This window comes from Excalfactoria chinensis, chromosome 1 (genome assembly GCF_039878825.1).
Source record: "Excalfactoria chinensis isolate bCotChi1 chromosome 1, bCotChi1.hap2, whole genome shotgun sequence".
NCBI classification, from domain to species: Eukaryota; Metazoa; Chordata; class Aves; order Galliformes; family Phasianidae; genus Excalfactoria; species Excalfactoria chinensis.
The window spans coordinates 163,516,125-163,541,836 of record NC_092825.1 but is presented as its reverse complement, the minus strand read 5'-3'; the positions used below and the strand labels follow the sequence as shown (position 1 = coordinate 163,541,836).

At 37.5% G+C, this 25,712-nt stretch overlaps 1 protein-coding gene across 5 annotated transcripts in view; it reads left to right on the top strand.

Moving 5' to 3' along the window:
- Nucleotides 1–25,712, top strand: part of FRY (FRY microtubule binding protein) — a 235,717-nt gene that overhangs the window by 164,322 nt on the left and 45,683 nt on the right. For all 5 annotated transcript variants that reach the window (XM_072361601.1, XM_072361602.1, XM_072361600.1 and 2 more), the window contains 15 exons: nt 149–259; nt 1,992–2,146; nt 4,757–4,856; nt 5,162–5,333; nt 6,995–7,251; nt 7,960–8,106; nt 11,361–11,529; nt 12,243–12,333; nt 13,166–13,248; nt 16,298–16,448; nt 16,973–17,076; nt 20,350–20,535; nt 22,988–23,186; nt 23,832–23,953; nt 24,801–24,988. In XM_072361601.1, coding sequence (XP_072217702.1) covers nt 149–259; nt 1,992–2,146; nt 4,757–4,856; nt 5,162–5,333; nt 6,995–7,251; nt 7,960–8,106; nt 11,361–11,529; nt 12,243–12,333; nt 13,166–13,248; nt 16,298–16,448; nt 16,973–17,076; nt 20,350–20,535; nt 22,988–23,186; nt 23,832–23,953; nt 24,801–24,988 — 2,235 coding nt within the window. The remainder of the gene's footprint in view (nt 1–148; nt 260–1,991; nt 2,147–4,756; nt 4,857–5,161; nt 5,334–6,994; nt 7,252–7,959; nt 8,107–11,360; nt 11,530–12,242; nt 12,334–13,165; nt 13,249–16,297; nt 16,449–16,972; nt 17,077–20,349; nt 20,536–22,987; nt 23,187–23,831; nt 23,954–24,800; nt 24,989–25,712) is intronic.

The window sequence follows — 25,712 nt, the reverse complement described above, 5'->3', positions numbered from 1 at the left end:
CCCTCAAAATTAAAAACAAATGGCATCCTTGTTAGCCTGGATCTGGGCTGAAATAATTCTCAGAGATTTATTAATGTCATTTTTTTACATTTTTTTGTTGTTGTTATTTACTTATTTTTAATAACTGAAGTCCCTTGGTTTCTTTTAGGCCATGTCAGCAGTGCTCTGCTGTGGACCAGTATTTGACAATGTTGGTCTTTCCCCTGACGGATATCTATACAAGTGGCTTGATAACATTCTCGCTTGTCAAGATTTACGTGTAAGTACTAACTAAATGTAACACTGGTGAATACTATTAATCTGTGCTACACAAGTAAGGAGTCTGTGACTGTAAGAACTATGATAGTATAAATTCTATTTTGAACAGTTAACCGTAACTTCATGCAGAGTTCTAATACAAATGTGCAGTTGATTTAAAAAGTATTTCAACAGAAAATCTTATTTCTTAGCGTGTAACATATGTAAACAATAATCTAAAAAACTACTTTGTGGTGTTGGGGTACTAAGTTGTTTTTGTAAGGATTTATGAGTGCATACAGTAGTTCTGAGTTGATGGAGTGTTCTAGAATTGCTGAGTTATGGCCTGTAGGTTGAGAGTTAGCGGGTGGGGGTTTAGGTAGGTGTGTGTACAGGTTCTCTCGCACGCATCGGGTTTTATGCAGCGGGTGTACGCATCTGCATGGGATTTAGGATGGTATATAAGGAGTGTGACACAGCAATAAATTGAGAGAAGACTTCATGGTATCCATGTTTATGTCTCTCTCCCCCAGACGGTTGAGGTCCCGGGATAAGTCGGATTGATTGGTGGTTACGTCATTGTGGCTCATGGCTGCTTGCAGCAAAACCTTTAATCTGATGATAAACACTAACAATGGCATGAGCTCAAAAATATTTGTATTTCCACCCACCCTCTTCAAGTTTCTGTGGAATGAGAATGTAAAATCCCTTCCTGCTCAGTGACATAGATGTTGGTGAAATATATATAAGTGAAAGTAAGTAGGTAGATCTATCAAAGAAATCAAGAGGATAAATGATTCAGATGAGGAAATAAAGGTATATATGTATTTTTAAGAACATGCAGTAAATTATTTTTGCCATTTCCTCATCCATTTCTGTGCAGATGAATTTCTCTGTTGACCTTGTAACTATCCGATGATATTTCAATTTTTGTAGCTGTTTAGCTCATTCCTTTGAAAAAGACTAGAATTCAAAGGAGTAGATTAGTGACTTGCATGAAGTGGAGAGAGAACTGTAATCTTTCTCTTTGTGGTATCTCAGCCTTTGACTCACTGTTGTCCCTAAAAGCCTTCTACCTTCTACCAAAACAGATACTGCATACCAGGGTAAAAAAAAAAAAAAGGAGGCAGCAAAGCCTGGAAGCTAGATGGCACACACTGTATGAATGATAATTGATTTTGAAAAAAATGAAACATATCAGAAATATTAAGACAAATTGGAAGTAGGTAGAAATAACTACTGAGAGAATCTTTCCTAAATTGGATAAAATAATTTAGTTTCCACTAAGATAGTCACTGTAGTTCAGGACTGTAACTAAATTGTATTGACTGTACAGGCAGCTCAGATTTGCATGAGGAGGATCCTACCCAATCTGTTAATATTAAATAATGTTGGCCATCTTTACAAGTAGTTAACTCACTTGTTGTCAGAATATGCATAGTCATTAGGTTATTAGTTCTTCCACTACTGTATTCTACTTAAGGAGCAGAAAGGCGTGGGCCAAGACTCAGCCACAAGATATTTGTAGCTGTGGAGATACTTTGATTAAGGTGGTACAGTGTCCATCAGGAAAGTTCATATCGCTGATAGCTCATTTGATATAGTATATCTCCCATAGAAATTTATCATACATTTTCGTATTTATTTTTACTTGAGTACTACATTTTGCCCTTATTCTGCTTATATTGCTCTAAAATTTCTAGGTAACATTTTTATTTCACCTGTTGTGTTTTCATGTGCATTTATATTCTCAGGTTCACCAGCTTGGATGTGAAGTTGTAGTCCTGTTGTTGGAATTGAATCCTGATCAGATTAATCTCTTCAACTGGGCTATAGATCGATGTTATACTGGATCATACCAGCTTGCCTCTGGATGCTTCAAAGCAATTGCAACTGTGTGTGGAAGCAGGTATTCATTCATTTCTAATTATATGTATACAGTACATTACAGCACATGTATAAAATCAGGTTTGCTATTTCTAAAACAAAATGTCTGGTTGTGTGTTGTGTATTTTCACTCTCTGCTGGTATAAGCAGATTTAATTGATCTCCAGAATGAAAAATAATGTATTACTGGTAAATCTGTTTCTTGTTGGTTGCTATTCTGGTTTGTCTTGTGTGGAGGACAAAGAGAACAGCTGTTTGAGTGAAGGGAAAAAGGAGAAATATGCATGGGCAAAATGGACAAAATGACCAAATATATCTTGAAGAGTGGGGAAACTGACTTCAGTATTCCTGCCAAAATGCCTAAAGTCATGTATTGCTGACTGGCATGCCCTCCTAGACATCCGCTGAAAAAGTCTTTTCTCTGAAATTAGCTGCTTATGGAAGAAAGGGTCTAATTATGAGTTTTGGCATAGGGTGCCATGCTGGGTTTGCAGATACGTTCATTTCACAGTTGTAACAACTCAGGCAGGATCCCTTCCAGAATGCTGCTGGTCAGACTTCACTGAATTGAAGGTTCAGCTTGTGTTATAAAGAATTGTTAGTCATATAGAATCATAGAATGGCTTGGGTTGGAAGGGACCTCGAGGATCATAAATCTCCAACCCCCACAGCTTCTATGGGCAACCTGTTCTAGCAGCTCATCACTCTCTGTGTATTAAAGAACTTCCCCCCGACATCCAACCTAAATCTTACCTCCCTCAACTTAAAACCATTTCCCCTTGTCCTGCCATTATCTACCCTTGCTAAAGAGTTGACTCCCCTCCTGTTTATATGCTCCCTTTAGATACTGGAAGGCTGCCAATGGGGTCACCCCACAGCCTTCCTTGCTCCAGGCTGAGCATGCCCAGCTCCCTCCGCCTGTCTTCGTAAGAGATGTTCCAGCCCCTCTGATCATCATCCCTATACATTATGTTGTCTCAAACAGCTCTTGGGCACTGTATTGTTTTATTTCCATGATTCTGGAAACAAGGTGATTTGCCTGTTAGAAGCTGCTGCTGTCATATACACACTTGAAATCTGTGCCATTTTTATGCTGTTTTCATCAGGGAGATACAAAATATCCACAACAGTGTAATTTGCAATATGGACCTGGTTTCAAAAGATTTTGCCTGGTATTTTCATTTACTTTCATTTACTTCATTTAAAAAAAAAAAATATTAAGTTCTAAATATTATTAGCTTGAAAATAGCTACTTTGTTCTTTTTCTAACTTGCTTTAATTTGATTGGCTACTTTTTACTTTTCTGTGGTCTGATATCGCTGTCACTAGTACAAAAGAAGCATGAGCTACAAGTTGCAAATAGAAAACAGTGTTTTGCACCAGGACTTTGTAATTATTTTTTTTAAGCTTTTCAAGACTTTTAAAAAAGTAAAAAATAATTTGATAAGACATTTGATCAGCTGATTCCAACAGAGAATGTGAGATACAGGAAATCAAAACAAGACTAGTATTTTAGAATTCATTTTATGTTGTTCTTACAGGAACAACCCAAATATATTTTGCATTATACTGAGATTTTAAAAATATGAATTGAATTGTGTTCACAATTTCTAAGATGCTTTTTGTGTGACACAAATGAATAAATGAGTCGCTTCTTCAGTCAGTCTCCTCTCTTCAGATTGTGCTACCAGTGCCACTGTGTCCTAAAAACTAATCATTCCCACGTCTACAGTGAAAAGTGAGTGTGATCTGCATAATCTTTGAAGGGAAAGTCTGATTATGAACTTGAGGGTTTTTATTAACACTCGAACCTTGGTCTGTTTTTCCTCTATCATCCATTTTGTCTGCTTGGAGAGAACACTGTTGAAACTGCTTGTAAAATGAGCGTTATCTCATTGTTGATGTTTATTTTTCTGCAAAGAACAAAATGCTCGGTGACTTCCAGTTTATGGTCCTCACATATATTGCTTCTATGGTGATAATATGCATAACATGTTCTGGAAGTCACTCCCATGGTGAACAATTATGAAGGTATATTCTGTTAATATATTTACCATTACAATAAATGTTGACTTAGTGGATTTTCATAGAATCACATAGAATCACAAGGTTGGAAAGGACCTACAAGATCATCTAATCCAACTGAAGCAGGTTTTGTTTTTAGTCTTTGGATATGATAGAATTCCTAATGTGTGTGAATGTACATATTGGTGGTAGTATCTTTTCTTCAAAGAGTCTATTTTAACTGCTGCTTGTTTTAGGAAGTACTTTATCCTTGAAAATATCTATTCTAGCCATCTCCTCTCCTCTTCTAGGAACAGTTTACATTGTAATTTAAGGTGAATTGACAGCTATAGAAACAGGTATTGCATTTTTCTCTGTGGGTAACTCAGTGCATTCTTAAGCATTAGTCTAAGATAATTACAACTAATCCCTTCTTTCTTCCAGTTCACCAGATGGCCCTTTGATCAAACAGCATGTGTTCATAAGAACTCCCTTTCCCATATTCTGGGGATAGAACAGAGAAAAGGAAGATGACATTCTCATTAAGTCATATTACGCACTAAATCAGGGTGAATGTAAATTGCATTCCTCACCAACATTCATGAAAATCTGCCGTTTATTCTTCTAGGAACTATCCTTTTGATATTGTGACGCTTTTAAACTTGGTGCTGTTCAAGGCTTCTGACACCAACAGGGAGATTTATGAAATTTCTATGCAACTCATGCAGGCACGTATCAGCTGCTTTCTGAAAAAACAACTGAATGTGTGTGTCCTACTGTCTTGTATTTTAATGTGTGTGTGAGCTCCTTAAAGAGCACTGTTTGTTTGCTTTGTAGCTTTGTTTTGAAAATTAAAAAAAATCATTTTATTGTGGCTTTAGATATTCCTGGGAATATTAATAGAAAAATTAATGGGGAAAAGATAGGGTCTTTCAGATTTGGAGCATGTGGGTCATTCTGTTACATCTGGAAGTTCTGACATTTTCTGAGTCAATGAATTTTTCTCATTGTGTTTTTTTTTTCTCTTTCACAGATTCTTGAATCAAAGCTTTTCGTTTATTCAAAAAAGGTAGCTGAGCAAAGACCAGGCAGTATTTTGTATGGTACACATGGTCCGTTGCCACCTCTTTATAGTGTCTCACTTGCCCTTCTTTCGCATGAACTAGCGAGGATGTATCCTGAACTTACCCTTCCGCTTTTTTCAGGTATCTGTATCTATTTTACTTCATATCTTCCACGCATTTTTGTAAAAATAGTGGACTACTGAGATATTTCAATCTGTAAATGGCAATTCTGTTTATAGATTTAGCTTGTCCTGGTTTTGATCTGTTTCAGGTGAATTCAAATTTAGCAATGTAACATATATTTCCTAGAGGTACTTATATAAGTTACAGAATATTGAATACCTCAGTTGGGAGTTTTTGTTCCACTTGTGTCACCTTAGGGTAGCTTTGAGATTACAGGAGCCCAAGATAGGTTAAAGTGACATTTGCATACTCTAACAATAATGGGTGATTCTTGGCCTAGATTAGTTTATATAGATGATAGTTGTGACGATAGAATTCTTCACTCCATATGCACATGACTTTAACATCAGGAAGACTGTTTGCCTGTGTCCATGTAACATTTGCCAAATATTCAATTCATTCTGAAGGAGGGATCTCCACCTTTGCCACATCTGCATGTTTTTATTATCATTCTAATTTTATCAGAAATACATCGTGTCAGGGTTGTGGAGAAAAATGTTGAAGAATCAGATCTGCAGGAGGAGCATTTAGAATATGCTCACTCTGAGACCATTCCTGATGTGGTGCTGTAATTTTTAAATACTGCAATGCAATGTCTGTACATTACACAGTACACAGCAGAGTCCCTTTACATACGTCTAGATTCTAGTTTATGTTGTTGTAGATGCTAACGAGGCTGAACCTTGTAGTACAAGCATATAGGCGGTAGCGGGGCTTTTTCGGGATGTGACGGTGATAGTAAACCAGCCTCTTCCGTCCCCTATCTAGTGATGTACTTTGGGCGCGCGCATTTCAAACGTGCCCTAGGGGGCGTAGACGAAGTAGTAAGGTATATAAGGTATTGATTACTCCTAATAAACGCCATTTTGCCACCTTTCTTGATGAGTCACGGTGGTCCTTTTGGCCCTAGCGAGGGTTTCGCTAGCACCTGGGCAAGTATGGGGTTTGGATTATAATTGTGCACGGCAACATTATGTCTTGAAGATTTTTTTAAGAAAAGATAGAAAATCTTATCACAGATTTCCCAGATCTCTCTCCCTTACAGTGCCAGTTCTTTAAACTGTGTATTACACTTCAGACAACACTCAGGATTGCAACCACCTGTGAGTTTTACAGGCCTCCCCATGGGAAATAAGAGTCTTGCAAGATGTTTTTGTAAACTCAATATTGTAAGTGCCCCATAATTTATACTATAGCTTAGACAAATGGATTCTAATGGGACACTGTAATTCTGCAGAGCACTGTTGTATGTTTTTCTGTAATTCCCCAAAAACTCTTGAAATTCTAGAATAGCAGCCAATACCCAAATTATCCTTTTTCCTCTTTGCAGGCATATTTCACTTAATATATGGTATGGCATGATAGCATTGTAACAGGTAGTAACTTTCTGTATCCAAACTATGATAGTCCAAAATGTGTTAGAACTACATTAGGTATTTTAGACAAAAGATTTGACCAGTTTCTTGCTATTATTATATTTCTCTTCTTGAAGTACATGATTTTATATGCTTCTGGTTTGCGAGGTTAAGACCATCAGGTGATGTAATATACATCAGGAATCTGACTGGAGCAGTACATGTAAGCTAACATATCATACTTTTAAACTTATACTATTTTAGAGGTAAGCCAGCGATTTCCAACAACACATCCAAATGGAAGACAAATTATGCTTACTTATCTGCTACCGTGGCTTCATAATATTGAACTTGTAGACAACAGACTGCTCCTCCCTGGTTCAAGCCCTACCACTCCAGAAGATGAACTAAAGGACAAGGAAGGGGAAGTTTCAGTCACAAGTGGACTTAAAGGCAATGGATGGGGCTCTCCAGAGGCCACCTCGTTGGTTCTTAATAATCTCATGTATATGACAGCAAAGGTAAAACAAATAAATAAATATATAAGCAAGACCCTATAAAGCAATTTCCAAAATATTCAGACCTTAATTTTTTTATGCAAAACATACCTCCTTGCCTCTGATACCAGACATTCTGCACTGCAATCCATGCTGCATAGCAGTAGGCTCAGGATCTCTTCTTTGCCCCATGTTGAGGCCCTGTAACTGAACCAGAACTATTGTTTTGTGTGCCTGAAGTAATATAGGGGCTGTACCACCAGAACAGTTTTGGTATTTGTTCTGTATCCCAGGGCTTGATATTCAGTCATTAATGATATGCTAGTACAAAGTCTCTAGGATATTGTTAGAGGAATTCTATGGCGTTAAAACAGTAATTCTATGGGATGTGTTGCTGGATTTGTTGAGGTATCACCTTTACCACCCACCAACAGTTCATCAAGTAAGTTATGTCCAAAAATATAGTTCTGTTCCAAGATGAATAACTGTGCTTTCTTCAGACAAAGCTGCTGTTTTCCAAAGTGGAAATAGAATGTATTTCTTTTAAATAGAATGTATGTTCTGAACTCCGTCAAGTGGTTATTGAAAACATCATTTTGTCATTTGTTCCAGTGTTTTACTGTTGGTATTGCATGAGAAAATGCTCAAAAAATGGCATGCCTTCAGTTTGGAGATCTGCATGTTTATATCCTGTATGCATTTCAAGAAATGTGTTCCTATGATCCTTTGCAGTATGGAGATGAAATTCCTGGACCAGAGATGGAAAATGTCTGGAATGCTTTGGCCAACAATGAAAAATGGAGTAACAACCTTAGAATAACACTGCAGTTTCTCATTAGTTTGTGTGGCGTTAGTAGTGATACCATCCTTTTACGTTATGTAAGTTCTTGCACTTTATTTACTATTGGTTACATGGATTGCAATTAAGCAAACAGCTGTCTCATGTAGAAAATGAATTTCTGTTTTAGGATTAAGAAGCACCTATGTATTGCCTAGCACACCGTGCAAATTAAATTGAGTAAATAAATGAGCCTGATACTGAAAAAAGGGAATGAGTACTGAGAATCTCAGTCTTCACCAGTGGAGCACACCTCATTTCAAGCAGGAGGTGAACTCCCCACAAGCAAGGCACACCTTTGATTGTCTATGTAAGGGACAAGTAACAAGGACTGACTATAAATTACCAGAATTGATGGAAAAAAAAATAATAAATACATATATATATATATAACCTTTGTTTTCATGTCATAATTGTGTAAAAATATGCAATTTACATATACATTTAAAATGGTATTAATTAGGCAGAATGACTTGTCAAAAGTTAAATAATTTGCATGAAAAATAAAAGGAAGTTAAAATATTAGACAAATTTTTTCTCTACTGGCATTTAGCTCACACTACATTTGGACACATTGGATACATTTTGAAAGTCATTTAAGCAATGGAAAAACACTTCTAAGAAAGTTTTACTTTCTCTTCTATAGCAGAATAAGTCTTCCTGTGGGATGTATCAAGAAGAACAGCATACATAACCTTTATAAGCTCTTTAACATATCACCTTTTGCCTTTGTATGGCTCTTATGAGCTATATAATTGTTCCTCCAATGTACAAGTCAAACTGTACAGGATATTGTTATTATTTAAGTTGAAATAAAGTAACGGTTGTCTAAGAAAAGCAAGATAGTCCCATTCCCATGTGCTTCTTTGCTCAGTAGCTGGGAGAAAGAAAATCTAAATTTAGTAAATCTTCTAGGATGATGTTAATATGCTGTTTCATTAGTTCCTTTCTGATGATTTCTGTGAAATAAATTAGAAATGAATCCTTAAGTGATCAAACTTACCCAAAAAACCTTATTTACCACTGCTGAGATAACATTTTTCTTCAGGTGTTTATGCTAAGCGTAATGGAACAAAGGAAATGTGGAAGAACATTAAAAAAACTGAGACGTTGCTTATGCATCATAAACACCCTGTTGGTTTCCATTAATTTGGAGGGCCTACTGATCCACATTATCCATTCAGTAGAAGTGTAAAGTATGTGCAAAATCAGTGGTACTCATCTAATCAAGATGAAAGATTGAAAGTGGTGTAGCTGTAAGATTAAGCTCAGTGTTTTTATGAGTAGAAGATAAAGGAGTTGATTCCAAATACCTTGAGGGTTTTGAAGATCTTTCCATGAGTTATGCACTTTCCAAAAGTATTGCCACCCTACAGCATCAAGCAGTCTACCTCAACTCCTCTTTTTCTCATAGCAACCATCCTTCTTTCTTCAAAGTCTTTCTAAACCCTCTTCTCAGATTTTGCAAAATCTGAAAATGTTTTCAACTTCCACAGAACATAAAGACTGTGCTTGTGAATTGCCCTTTAATTGTAACTCTGTCTGGAGTAGGAAAATACACCAAGCTTATCACATGCATCTGCTCAGTGTTTTGATAATGCCCTGGAGTTTACAGATAAGAAGTTGTACTTAAATCTGCTAACTGTTCAATACTGCTGATACCATAAACATGTATCTCCAATTAGCATGTAGATAGCGGATACAGTTTTGCAAATAAAGATAATTCAGACATTTTATCAGCACTGTGCCAGCTCACCTGGGCTCAGAAGATCTTGCTGTTGCAAGATTGCCAGTTTACCCAGTTCCCTTCGGAGCCCTCTGCATCCCAAGGCAGTCACCAGCTGCTTCATGCCTTCAGCCATCTGTTCTGCCTATGTGTGCTCAAGCCAAAAGTATTCCTTGACTCCTATTTTTTTTTAATTATTATTTTTTCAAGCAGCTAAATTCATTGTTTTGTCTTTTATACCTGCACCTTCTTTAAGCATTCCTTTCCCAGCGCCCTGATGTAAATTGCTCAGCTGTTCTTTCTTTTACATGTCTACTGAAAAACTTCTTAGAAAATTGGCAGTTCAGGAAACCCTTCAGCAGAGACTGTTGCTGTTGAGTACGTGACCTCTTCTGGTGAGAAAGTAGTTGAATGTGGCACCATGAGCCCAAGTAGAAACAAGCCTCCAATAGGAAATGAACTTGTGTCTGGAAAGTCATTGGGAGAGTATAGCAAAGAAGGGTAAAGAAGACTGTGAATGTCCATTTTCTCTATCTAAAAAAAAAAAAGAAAAAAAGAAAAAGAAAAAGAAAAAAAGAAAAAGGAGATTATAGAGTGAAAGAGAAGCATCAGGAAGTTATAAATAAGAAATTATTTATAAGAACAGCAATACTTGGTGAGGTCAAATTCAGTCCCATGGATTAGCATCACTATAACTATTTGTTTAGGGACATCTTTAAAAAAAAGAAGGCAGGCAGAGAAGAATGCTTCTCCATACGGTTTGTGTGCTCCAGCACTTTATGAGAGAAAATGGTTTTGAACCAGAGAAAGTCTTCTGTTTTTAGTAGCTATCAACATTTTCAGCCTAGTTTTATGTAATTCTCTGAGTAGTCTACATTGCTGGTGTGCATACAGTTAAGTTTGAGGCCTTGTTAAATAACACAAAAGGTGTTTTTACCACAATTTCTGTAAATTATACTCTCAGGTTTTTCAAATTGGGTTGCATGAAGTCTACATACACAGTTGCTCTGCCATTTTCCCATGTCCTATTACTTTAGTTGCAGATACAAATAGCTACTGACCTATTCTTTGTGGCTACAGCTACCTGTCTTTAATATCAACCTTATCTGGAAAAATAAACATGAACTTTTGGGTGGATGTAGCTTTCTAGATGAAAACATTGCTCTATGCAGGACCAATGTCCATCAGCAATCATATATAATTAAACTGTAAATCCAGGAGCACAATTCAGAGTCAGTGCTGACATCTTTAAATGATGAGTACACAGTTAGTTGGTTTTGTGTATATAATTTACAAATTATTTACCTAAACAGATGATTTGTGGATAGTAACTAAAGCCTCTCAGATGATTAGAACACAGATTTGCTCAGTTAGGAAAATGGTCTTGAAATCAAAGCAAGTGGTTGTATTTCTCTATGAACAAGAAGAAAGCAGTTGTGTGGTTGTGTGTCTGATCAGCAGTAACATTTGCATTCTGGATATTTTCAGTTCTGCAATGTATGATGTGTTTGTTTCTTTAGAAATTCACTTTGGACAGAGTTTAATACCTGATCTTTTGTTTTTCTCTAGATAAAAAAGGTTGCAATATATCTATGTCGCAATAATACGATTCAGACAATGGAGGAGCTTCTTTTTGAGCTGCAGCAAACTGACCCGGTGAACCCAATAGTCCAGCACTGTGATAATCCTCCATTTTACCGCTTTGCTGCCAGTAACAAAGCCTCAGCTGCAGCTTCTGGTATGATCTATGTATACTTTTCAGTTGTGTTTTCTACTCTTTCGAGTTTCCAAGTCTTTGAAAGAAAATGTCATAGTTACTTTTGTACCCATTCAGATGTGTATATATATAAAGTGCAAGTTTCAGGGCTTTGTTGCAGTTCCTGAATTAGTTCTTTTTAATTCCTAATGCTGCATGTATTTTTAAAACATAAATTTAATATATGTAATGTATACGGCATAGTTCAGAATTCATATGGGGGTTCTACTGCTGTCACTGGTTTCTCAGAACAGGAAAGCATCACTGGTGCTGTCACTGGTGATGAAGGCATCGCCGAAGTTAACAGCTGAAAACTGAGAAATTCAACCATGTGGCAATTCCATTTTCAAAGGCCTGAGGCTATTTCAATCTGCCATAGACAAAGCTACATAAGAGACACCCCAAATTCAAACTTGCCTATGTTTTGCCAGGTTCTTGGAAATGAATTTGGTCAGCTAACAATGAGCATAGTCCAAGGAGCTGAAGAGCATCACTCTGTTAATGTGCCTCTCGAAGCATGTAAACTGCAGATCATTCAGCCATGCAAGCAGATCATGTTTTGTAGAGGTGGCAGTGCATGTATTGTATTAGCAGCATGATCACTTTGCCTGTGACTACTGAAGAAGTTATATGCTTTTATTTGTGCATACTGTCCACAGCAATAACGGGTTTGCTTGTCGACATCTCATATACAGGAACCACCTCCAGCAGTAACACTGTTATAGCTGGCCAAGATAGTTTTCCTGACGTAGAAGAGAACAGAATTGTGAAAGAGACTGATGAAAGGTTTGTGACTTCTTTTTCTCCGAAATGTATGCATTTCCCTGGTCTAAGGGTTAGATGTTGAATAAAGTTAAGTTTGTGTCCTGAAAATTCCTGATGCTTAGAAGGATCCTAAGAGGCAATGTCGTAGTAAAAACCATTCTTAACTGAGGACATGTAAAATAAAGCTGTTTACATAGTTCTCACTCCTGACAGTTGTTTAATAAATATGTGGCAATCGAACATCTGTTAAACCTACACTGAAAAAATATAATGGCCTTCAGTATGTGTGCACATCATTAGTAAGAAATTGTATTGAATGTTGCAGAGAGAACCTTCAAGCTTCTTTTGTTTGATAAAGTTCTTCTGACACAGTAAATTTCCTACCTTTGCATAAACCATCATATTTCACATCATCACTGGTGTGAGTACTCAGCAAGGCTCCTCTCACTGCCACTTCAGGCCTGATAATGCTGACAGCATAGGCAGGTGAAGGAAGCACCAATAAAAAGTTTGTTTGTTGTGACAGATTTGAGGACAGTTGCAAACAGTTTGTTCTGTCTTTAATATTCCATGACAACTCTGCTTGACATGCTCTTGCAGTTGCTGGATTATCCTATCGGAAGACTATCTGCTGCCATTCTTGTTTCTTTGATAATTATGTGGGCTTGACATTGGACTATTCAGTCAATTACTGGCTTATTTCTTTGAAAATAACATTGTGTTCAAACTTCTGTCTACTCCCATATAAAAGCAAATGCACGAGGAAGTATTTCTTTGTAAAGTAAGCACATACTTACAGCCCAGATGTTTTATGTCAGTATGTTTTTAATGAAGATTTTTCTTGTATTTGAAGGTTCAGTAATGTAGTCAGAGCACATACTCGACTAGAATCAAGGTACAGTAACAGCTCCGGAGGATCTTACGATGATGACAAAAGTAAGTTCTGTTACTCACTTTGATTAAAGTTCTGTTGTTTGGTGGGAGAGGAAAACATTCTTCTGACAGTGGGAGGCTCTCTGTTTGACTTCTGTGTAAACACCAACGTAGCATCTGCATGTAGAGTGTGTCCCTGTTTTACCTTCAGACCTCATTTATTTCCTTTGTTTAACTTCAGTCAAACATACTTAAAGGCAAAAGAACTTCACTGAAGGCAGTAACAGAGAATTCTCCTGTCAGTAACACACCGAGCTGTACATAGCAAGGTGAAAAACATCCCAGAGCATTGCAGCAAGTACTTTGAATTGCTCCCTTTACCTCCATTTCCAAACCAGTTCAAGTACTGTTCTATGAGCATGAAGAAAGGATCTACTAACTTCCAAAACAGAGCCTTACCTTTCTTAGCTGTCTGCAACCAATATTAAATTACAATATATAAAACTCTGATGGTTGGGAAATGAAACAGGGCTCCTGAGCACAGTTGTTCTTCGTTGTGTATTTCTGTTGAGTAGACTGTAAACAGACCTTTGAAGCTCAGCAGAGATTCCATAGAAAACCAAGATATTTCCATCAACTATTGAATTACATATTTGTCATTTGAATAATCTGATTTCTGAAGTGAATCATAAAGAAGCCAATCTGTAGAGTTCAGCTAGGACCTAACCAAATGTATAAAGGCAAGACTTTCTTACAAATATTCATTTCTGTCATAGCTGAGTTAGGTGAAATAATATAGAGGCCATAATGGTTTCCTTGGTGCTAAGGACAGTAGCTAGGGCTGGTATTTTGACATAAAAAGTAAACAGTTTATATATTCTTCCAGACAAATAATTTTTTGTCAATACTTTTCTGCAAAACATTGAAATAGGCTGATTTTAACTGTATATGTAACAATTTTTGACAATTAGGAAGTACAGTATTTACAAAATACTGCATTCTAAAGTATTTAAATACATATAAGAAGCGCTCCACATATTAAACTCATTGGGTCTTACTACAGTTATCTGGTTCTCATAATTGTCTTCGAGTGCTGCAGTTATTAAATTTCTTCAGCAGATGTTAATTGGAGTAGCAGCACTAATCTGATCTGCATGAGCAACCTTTCAAAACAGAAAATGTTTGTATTATCAGAACATTCCTTACAAGTAGCTGTTTTGACAGGGGCTTTCGGTAATGAAAAGAATTAAAATGCTGGAATTTTCTTTGGGTCTTTTGGAACTTCTCCTCTAACCACTGCTGAAATGATTGTTCCTGCCTGCACCTGCAGACCTTACAGGAACAAGGGTTCTTTCCACAAATACATGAATGCCTAGATGTAAAATGAAATTCTTTTCATTCAGTTACTGAGTATATAGATCTCTGTATATAAATCTCTGAATAGAAAGTAATTCTTGTATCATTTGTCAAGCTGGAATACAAATAATGCAGCCTCCATTAACAAAGTGCAACTTGCTCCATTGGGCAAGCAGTCCGGGCTACCAGGAATTTGGTGGTATGGCCTCCCTCCCCTCTAGTCTACTTGAGCATACATGCACTGCTGAAGATAGAAATAGGAAACACATTCCTCCAAGACAGGGACTCTCTTGTTCAGGGGAAGATGGTGTGTTAAGGTGCAAAATACTTCTTTCTTTTTCTCAGTCCATTACATAAACCCATGAAATAGTAAGTGAGGAACTAGATCTTACTGTGGATTTTATGAAGCAGTTTTATGTGAAACACTTTATCTGGTGGTTTTGAATAGTAACTGTGCAGTACTTTTATGTGAAAAGCATTTGGCAAATATTTTCTGGTTAATCCTCATAAGATGAGTAAGTGCACTTGCTGTACTTTGCAACTTTATCAAGGCACTTTATTCTGCTTTATCTATAAATAATAAATCATCCTCCAGAGGATGAGAGAAACAAGTGGAGGTATAAATCATAAAGAATTAAAAGGTCCCTTGGAAGACTAGGGCTGAAGAATGGGAATAATAAAGTACCGATTGCAGAAGTAGGTTCTGTATTGAAGAACTGCTGAAGAGCTGGAAAGCTGGTGACATTTTGTCAAAACCACTTAGTGATGTTTAATAGAAAATCTGGCTGTGGTAGTTCTCAAGGCAACAAAACAGTGTGTCCTGTGGCAAAGCCAACAAAGGTACATGCTGTAGAAATTAAAGGCTGGGGAGAGTGGTGAGAGTTTCAGAGCTACCTGAAATGAAGTGTAACAACAACACAAACAAGCAAAAAATAACGTTTTCACTGCAAATTCATAAGGGACGATGGTGAGGCATTTCTCAAGAGCATGCTTTCCACGGCGCTGTACTGCAGACTGCCAGACCTGAGAATTAAAAACTGACTAATGGGAAAGTCGAGAAGAGCAAAAGGGAATAAAAAGCAAGATAGATGAGCACAGCTGTGCACAGCTGAGAAAAGACAGAACGTGGTGGAAACAACTTACTGGACTACCATTGCAATAAGCAGGTGGAAAAAAAAAATCCTATTGTTTATTAAAGTACGGCAGCTACTGAAGCAAAATTTAAACACTTATTTCACAAATTCAGTAATTCAACCCTACTGAGGATGATTTTTATATCCCTTCTATCTCTTTCCTAATCTGGGACACTTTATTTCTGCCTTCGTAGCATCACTCAGCAGGGTACTGCTGGTGGGGAGTTGCAGGAATGCGTCGCTGGCACGCAGCTCCTTGCAGCAGATGGCTTCCGACAACATCTTCCTTGGCTGAACTTTCCTCTCATTTTTGAAGGGAAAGTCTGTTGCTTGTTGGTTTGTGATCTGGATCCAAAGCTACTAAGTGACAGCAGGGATTCAGCTGCAGCATGTACAATTCAGTACTGTCTGCCTGGAATGTGCTTAATTTCCAGCAGCGTGAAAGAGGGATTAAAAATGCATCACTTGTTATTGAACACTGGAATTTGCAAACCTAATGTCATCTTATCACATCATTCCAAACAGCTGAACAGATGCGTTAGTGTAAACTCTTTCACTATTTCTTCAAGATTATTGACTGGACTTGTTTTTTCTGAACCATGTTTTAATACTTTTCTATACAGATGACCCTGTTTCTCCGTATACGAGCTGGCTCCTGAATATTGTTGAAACTAAACAACCACATCCCCTGCCTATGCCTTACAATGGAGGATGTTGGGCACCACTTGTAGACTACCTCCCAGAAACTATTACACCCCGAGGACCCCTTCATAGGTGAGCATTTTCTCATTTGCCAACACCACTCAGAACATCTAAAAAATGAATCTTTAATTTCTGCTGAGTTCCTGTGCTTTGATGTTAAAATACAGTAAAGGCTGTACCAGCCAGATTTGTACCAGAAAGTCTATTTACAGTATAGGACATCACTCTAAGAATCAAACTGAAGCAACGTAGTCAAAAGAGAAAAGGGAAATGTGTCTTTCCTGATCCTGTTTGGCTGTTATTCACAGCACTTTTTTCTCCTTGATCTATTGTTCTAACTGGGCTGTGTATATTATGAAATTCATCATTTACATCATTAACATTAACTGATCTTTTTAGTAATGGATACTTACTTGCTTGATACTGTAACTAAGTTACTTCAACATTAATCATAGTGAGAAATACTTCACGCTTGGAAGTGTGTAGTACTGCATGTTACAATGCTGAGATTTAATTTCTTCTGAAAAAATAGTTGTCACATCAATTCTTTCCCATCTCCAAGAAGTTTCCAACTGATCCAGTGGTTTAATTTCCAGGTGCAATATTGCTGTCATCTTCATGACTGAGATGGTAGTGGACCACAGCGTAAGAGAAGACTGGGCCCTTCACCTCCCCTTGTTGCTACATGCTCTCTTTTTAGGTAAGACCAGCTGAATGAAGAAAATAAAAAGCTGTGGAGTTGTGGGATATTTCTTTTATTATTATTATTTCCTAAAAAAAATATTGTAAAAACTTGAAAGACAGATAGAAGTTTGAAGGTGATCAACTCCCGAAAACATCTGTAGTAAACGTAGAACCCACCTAGCAGAAAGGCACATGAAACTCAGGCTTTGTGTATTTTCATTTGTGATGGGCAGCTGGCCAGTCTGTACATGCCTCAGACGTGGATAACAGACACAAGTGCTATCTCTTGTCTTTGCAAAAGTATTATGTAAGAGAACAGAGAGGAATGCAGAGAGAGACAGTGAAGGTAGGACATGGATGACTGGAAAGCAAGCTTCATTAATTTAACTCCTAACGGAATACTTTATTATGTTTCCTGTTACTTACCTGACCTTAGAGGCACTCCTTTTCTCTCACTGCTGCGTCTATTCCTGACCATAACCCAATTAAACTAGAGAGTGATACATTCCTTATCCTACCACTTAGTATTATGAAAACTGCATGGCCTATTTTTTTAGCTCACGGGAGCATTTAGCATTGCAAAGCCTACTGCTTTTCACCAATCAACACAGCTGGAGGTTTATAAAATAAATCTGGCGACTGTAGTCCACTTTTCATTTCCTCACCGTAATTACCACCAAGTTTGCTCACAGGCAATGTGGGAGGGGTCTGTTGTCCATCGGGTGATAAAAATTAAGCTGGGAGTTTAGAGCGCAGTGGTAGAATATATGTGATAAACTTTGGTATACAGCTGAACAAGATACTTCATTCTCATTTTCTGTTACTCTGTTATCAACTGTTGGAAATTTTCTTTGTGTGAGGTTTTTTTTTTTGTTGAAAATGGATCGAATTCATCAAACACTCAAATATTGTGTATGTTTACAATGGTTTCAGAACACATTTCAGTAAATAACAATAAGAACAGCTAGGAGCGTGCTAGAAGGGACTTCCCAGGTCAGTCATTCTCACTGAGACATTGCTCATGTATTCCTCACTTAAAAGTTCGGTTCCATTTTTGGGCTGCCCATAACAGATTTTTTTTCTTTTTATGTTGGTGTCAATTTTTCAAGTATAAAAGGAAGCTGAATAAGAAACGTCTAAGTGTGTGAATCAAATGAACAACCATTAAATGATGAAACAGCCTCTTTAGTTTGCTTTGAAGCAAGCTACTGTAACTAGCATTTGGAGTTAGAAGTTCTCAGAAGACAAAAAATAGGACAGAAATAGAATGCAGCAGGATGGTTACTTCAGTGAAGAGAGCTGCAAGGAGCCATCAGGGAACCATCAGGGAATATATGAAGAAACACAGTCAGGATATTAGTAATTTGTTGTTAAAATGTCGTTACTGGTTATTTCATGCAGTAATGCTTCAACACTGCAGTATTTGGTGAGAAACAAGCAGACATTTTGAATACCTTTTGAGACAGTCCCTTGGCTGAGAGGTCTCAATTCTTAAATGTGAAATTGAAGTCAAATGTGAAAGCAAAGCAGTGGCTAAAATGACATCATAGCCTCTAGGCTTCAAATTCAGTTTCTCAAGAGCTGTTATAAGGAAAAATTTCTGTAGTTTATAGTTGAGCTCCATTGTGATGGTATAATGAAGCGATGCTAAATGTGTTAGCCACAGATATGAATATGATTTGAAAATGGAGTGTTTCTGTCCTGTTGGAATGTGAGTGGGCGGGTGCAGCTGACTGAAAAGGATCCTGAAAATAGCATGGTGGCTAGATGGAGAGCCTTTGTCCTTCTGTGTGTCAGGAAGATTGGGGCAATACTGCAGTGAAATAATTCTATGATGGATGTGTTGGGTGGATTGCTATTGGGTGGTGTGTAGTACTAGCGGTGAAGCAGAGGCTGACTGCTGGTGTGAACCTATGTCAGGAGTGTGTGAGAAGCACTGCTGTTAAACTCTTCTGCAACCAGTGTGAAATTAGACAAGCCAGCAAGACTACTCTATCATGGAAACATGTCCATGCCTCAGAGGTGTACCCTTTAAGGCACTCCTCCAAATTAGAGAATGGCCCAGCACCACAGGTGGACAAAGAACTTCTCACTTTGTATATGTCAATACTTGTATATAATTTTAGAGGTTAAGTGTTCTTCAGTCACAACTACTGCCTAATACAAAAGTTATCTCCAACCAAGAGAACTTGTTGTACTCTTTTCACTCCTGAAAGTGTATGTTTTATCACTACCTCCTGGCAGATGGAAGGAAGTGGAGAAAGGAGAATAGGAGCAGAGACATAAAGAAGCTGAAAAAGTGATTGAAAGGTTAGCAGTGCTTCTTTTGGAGGAGGTTATGGGCAGATGGGTGAGGCAGAATCACAGGATCTCCAAAGAGATGATAAGAGGAGCCGAACACACATGAATCAGAGTACGGCAATATGAGCAGCTGCATTTTTTCAGGCCAGACAAGAACCAACAAGAAGACACTTGACTTGAAAGGCTTGTTGGCTGCTGCCACTCTGAGTGAAGAAGCTGCTTTTTAAAGAGGAATATGTCCTATGAAGAGTATGAGAAGAAAACAACTCAAATATTCAGCACTAAAGTGCAAGAAAGTTTTTATAAATACCAAGTAAGATACTGAAAGAGAATTGAAAAAAAAAAAAAAAAAAAAAGATTACTACCACACAGGTGTGGTTAATTTTATGAAAATCTGCTTCCTTTATGTTGGTGATGTATGATTTATTCTGGTCGCATTAAAATCTGGGAGCATGCAAACAGCAATAGTGCTGAGAAGATCAGGGTCCTTCAATACCACACCTTCAGTTTCAGTTCTGCACCCTGAACTGATGATTTATTTCCCATTCTGTCTTGCTGGTAAGTGGAATTCTTTTTCAAGGAGTTTTGACTGTCGGTTCCTTTACTATAAACCAGCATCTACCTCTTAGAGTTTTAAAACTGACCTCTGTGCAGGGAACAAGATACTGTTGTAAGCAAGGTAGATATGACAACCATCAAAAAGCACTCATCTTTCGAGGTTTTCTGGCCCTAGCGAGTTAATGCTGCATTGAGACATAATGCATAAAGATATATTGCAATACATCATTTTGTATCTTCTGAGTGGAATCTCTGTCTGGCATATACGCAGACCTCTGAAGTAAAAACAGAAGTAGCTGTGTCCGGAAATACTGCATCTTGTTTGTTTGCACTGTTACCATGAACTGCCTTGGAATTTTTGCTATTTCTGGAATGTGAACTTGTTTATTATTGCTTCATATTCAGTGATTGCTGTGACCTTTCCTTTTAGGTCTTGACCATTACCGCCCTGAGGTCTTTGAACACAGTAAGAAATTACTGCTTCACCTTCTGATTGCCTTGTCTTGCAATAGCAACTATCAAGCCATCGCATCAGTGCTTCTTCAGACCAGAGAGATGAATGAGACCAAGACTCTGACAGTACAACCAGCATACCTGCCTGAATATCTTTATACAGGTAACAGAGATCAAAGAGAAGAGAAAAAACACTGCATTGTACTGAGAGTTTTCTGAAAGTACAATATAAAGCCTGATTTCCTAAAATGTAACTGTTTTGATAAATCTAAGTAGTAAAGTAGCAAATCCAAAAAGTTTCGACTAGTATTAATTCCATGTGAACCGCACCCAAATTATTATTAAATAACTTCTCATGATAGTGAGAAAGCTGTCTACATAAAGCAAAATATATAAAGTGGAGTTCTAAACATAAATACGGCTAATGAATTCCTAATTTTTCCCTCATAGAGCCAGGAATGCTTTATATAAGGGCAATCAGTCCTCAGTCTTAAAAAAAAAGGGAAAAAAAAAAAGAAGAAATGTTTCCAGTACAGGAAGAACAGCTGGAATATGCAGCTCAGATTTTCCATTCTTAAGATAAATTTGACATGCTATAAACCCTCCCTTATACCACAGGTGCACTTCATTTCTGTCCTGAAATCTGTTTCTGCTTTACTAGACTTACTTCATATCTCTCTGAAATTGATGTTCTATTAACTTTTAGCAGTTTACCTGCATTTAAGGGATTGCATGGGAGCAGTTTGTTGAAAGCAGGTAGCTTACTACTGTCATTTAATATGACGGTATAATTAATATGACTTTTATTTAATAGCATACTGTTGAGGTTTGAAAGAGTCACAGAACCAGAGTAGTGTTATGGAGGTGGGATTCATTGTCTGGGAGATGGTAAAGAATGTTACGATACACTGAGAAGTGGAAAGATCAGATCAGTGGTGTTTCTGTGGTTCTTTGGGAATTTAGCCAAAAGTAGTAAATACCTTCAATTTATAAAGAATATTGAGAACTGACTATTCTTTTGGATGGGCTACAAAGGATTGGTTTTTAGGTGATGAGGACAGGGAAGTCAGTATACACATTCTAGTTTACTCCATTAGTTTGGCCTTTTTGGCCTTTTAGTCTGAATAAATTCTATGCAAAATTACCTCACATATGATCTTCCCAAATGACTTATGTACATCTCTTTTCCAATACATACCTGTGCATTTTTAAGTACAGAATAAAATTCTTACATTAAGGTGTTACTGCTTTTCTGCCAAAATGAAACACAATTTTCATTCCTATCTCTGAAAAACATGGTTAGTACTCTGTGTCTTGGCCTCTTGTGTCACAAGAGGTTTTCAACACTTCGTGTTTGGATTCTTTTTGATCAGCTCATATAAAGAGCCAAAATGTGGATGAGCAGCCACAGCATAGAATCCTAAGTTAGAATGTTTCATCTGAGGTTCGTTCCACTTAGTGTCAGACAACTAAATTAAGAGAATCTGAGTGAGCAACAAATGGCAGCATAGGGACAGTCTGACAGAATGACATCTGACATGGAAGTGCATAAGAAACAAAGATGTGTGACTGAATTCTTCCATGAAGAAAAAAGACACCCACTGACATTCATTGATGCTTTCTGAGTGTTTATGGGGACCAAACAGTGGATGTGAGCACAGTGAGGTGGTGGGTGGTGCATTCCAGACATCAATGCAGATTTTTACAAGGTTTGCAAGCAGTCTCTTGTTCATTGCTGGTGAAAATGCATAGCTAACAGTGGTGACTGTGTTGAAAAATAGTGTTTTGTAGCTTAGAATTTGATCTATAAATAGCGTTATTGTGCTCTTTCTATCTGTCATAGTTTCCTTAGGAATAAATAAGAACCATGACTTCTGGAGTGACCTATATATACTGTCAGTACAGAGGACCTTCCTGCTCCCTGTCTTCTCACAAAGCCAGTTTTTCTTATGCAGGACGTACAGCATAAGACGACTAACAATCTAACCTTAAGAAAATAGGTCTTAGTTTCTGATTCCAGCTCTGAAGTTGTGTGGCAAGTTTTTTATCTAGGAGACTAAAAACTTGCCACTTATTTAACTTATTCACTTGAAAACTTACTTGTTTAACCTTGATATTGAAAATATTTAATATGAATAGTCCAGTCTTTACATGTAGTCAAACACTGTGTCTTCATTTCTGTTATATATGCAACACTGGGACATTATAACTGTCCTAAGAAGTCTATCCTACAGAGTGCTTTACAGTGTCCAGCTAGTCCACGGAAATGAGCTGAATTTTTCATGTACTTAGCTAACTTCAAAATTAGTTTTACAAAAAGGCAAGGTTCCAAATGTAAATGCCAGGAAACATTTGTTTGTTGAGTACTGTAGTCTTTGAGCAGTAAAAGAGAAAACTATCTTGTCTTTGATATTCTTCATTTTGCAGTGGATTCTGCACAGTTAAAATACTGCCATTTTCACTCTCATCATTATGTGAGGGCTGTTATGTTCTGCAGGTTTCTCCCATGTTTCCCCATAGAAGCTCTGAAAAGAGCTGCTTGGTGTGGATGTGTTCATCTGTAACGCTGGCCCAACAGTGCATTCCATCTTTATCTCCTCCCTTTCTGCTGGCAGGTGGCTTTGACTTTCTACGGGAATACCAGTCCTCTCCGGTGCCAGACTCCGGCTTGAGTTCCAGCTCCACCTCCTCCAGTATCAGTCTGGGAGGCAGCAGTGGAAATCTCCCCCAGATTACACAAGAGGTTGAGGACATGGACACTGCTGCTGAAACAGATGAGAAAGCAAACAAATTAATTGAGTTTCTGACTACCAGGTAGTGGAGATAAGCAGAAGTTACATTTGTACTCAAAATGCATCTTTTTATGTCTTCTTTACAATTGTCTGTAGCAGTTTAAAGGATTCAAAGGAAAATGACTGATCTTGGATAGTAATTACAGATTCCTGTTCCTCTTTTATTGATACCTGCAGTAGTAGGTAGGTACTTAAAAGCATTACAGTGTCAGGAACATGATAAAAAAATCTTGCCTGACAGGAATAAAATGTTTAATTGGCTGATACTGTTATGTTCAACAGTGAACTAATGGAAAAAGACAGTTTTATTATCGTGCAAGTAGACAGGAGGTACCCAAGGCATAGTGAAAGGTGATGGTGAAACTAATACTAACTGCTGACTACAGATGGCACATCCCAGGCACAATAGCAAATTCAGAAACAGGGATTTGTTTATGCTGCTGTCTAAATGGTATGGCATGTACCTTAAGTGAGAGGTTTCGTATAATATAGTGCAGGTATAGTTATTTACTTGTATCTTGTTCATACCCATCTTGTTCAGATGCATAGTTTCCAGATTGTGACCTGGGAAATATCTGATAGAATTTACAGTTTTTGTATTTTAACTGATTACCTTTATTTCTGGTGACTCAAAACAATTTTGCACATTGTTTTGTATTTCTTTAAGGGCTTTTGGTCCACTGTGGTGCCATGAAGATATCACACCTAAAAATCAGAACACCAAGAGTGCCGAACAGCTTACTAATTTTCTGCGTCATGTTGTGTCTGTATTTAAAGATTCCAAGTCAGGTAGAAATATTTTGTTTTGCTTTCATATCTAAAAGAATATCCTCTCAGGATCATGCAGAATGTTTATCTACTGTGATTCAGTAGATCTGCTTGTGCAGAAGCATATCATACTGTATGTCTTAAGAACACTGAATGACATATGAAAGAATTACTTTGAATTCCTTCAGAGCTGTTGGTAGAAAGCCATTTGGATGATTGGTTTACCAAATAAAAGCTCCTATATGTCCTTTTGGTGAAATAGACTGCAGTTACTAAGTAAATGTCCTGTCATAATTTGTTTTAGTTTTCATTTGTCATTTTTTGGAGCATAGGAAATGTACCAAACATAATTTGAATACCAACACAGTCACTAATTAAATATCTTCCAATATCAAAGCAGAATTCAAAATCGGTATTTGTATTTTCATTTATATTAATGTTTAAAGATCTTATCCAAAGCCTAACAAAGCTCATAGAAAGACTTCTCATTCAGCTTGACTTTCAGTCTGGGAGTGTTTGCATTGCTGCTGCTAAGAATGGTGTGTGGCTTCAAAGTTTGTCCAAGAATTGTAAAAAAAAGCTTGAAATCAGGTGAAAAATGCATATATATATATTTTTTTTTCTGAGCAAAACATTTCCAGACTGAGAATTTTGGATTTGCAAAGTTTATTTTCTTACGTTCTATGTGGAATAAATGTAAAAGTGGGAAAATCTCCCCAAACAGTTCATTTCTGCATCCTCATTTCTTAGGGGCTCTTCAGGGTGCACTAGAATGTATGTCCTCCCCAGTGTTAGTTCAGCCTGTGTATGATCCACAGTAAAGTCTGTGAATAAATCAAGATAACTGATCTACTGCTCTTTTGCTTAGGTTTTCATTTGGAGCAGCATCTGAGTGAGGTTGCTTTACAAACAGCTCTTTCAAGCTCTTCAAGACACTATGCAGGTCGCTCTTTCCAGATATTCAGGGCCCTAAAGCAGCCCCTTTCTGCACATGCATTGTCTGACCTCTTGTCAAGATTGGTGGAAGTTATTGGAGAGCATGGAGATGAGATTCAGGTACAAGTATACGTAATTCTTCACAGCACCATTGATTTAAGGTACATTTAATTTAAAAATACAGTTTTAACAAGGTGTGTGGGAATCAAGTGATGCAAGCTACACGGTGTGGCCTTAAAAAAGGGTTCCTCTGAATTTACTGAACCTAAATATACTCAAAGCCCACTTCAGGCTGTTACAGTCTTGTGAAGCACCTAGAAGACAGTAAATGTCACTGAAAAAATTTCATGATGACCATTTTGCTCTTTTTACGTCATTAATTTGTGCTTAAGAAGCCAATCATCCCATCTACTAATGTAATCCCACACCATGGAATAGCCACTGCCTCATTCCTCAGATGTTTAAGTCTTTCTGGATAAAGAAATCCACAGCATCCATAACAACACAAAACTTACTCTGACCTAACTTGATCCAGTCTTCCCTCAGTGATCTGAGATGTTCACTCATTTTAGCTAAATAGACTTTTCTCTCCTGCAGTCTTACAGGCAGAGCCTATTTGTTAAGAGATTCATGACTTACACAAAGGGAACTGCTAGCTCTTAATAGGAAATAGCCTGACGTTACTTCCATATTTTACGTAGGTAATAAAACTGCCACCAGATGACACTAGTATTCTGTCACAGTGGCCTGCATGGAATTTAAACCAGTGACCTGCAAAGTCAGAGGTTCAGTATTCCATTACTGGTCCCCTGATGAGATATGTGCTTTTCTTGCATGCTTTCAT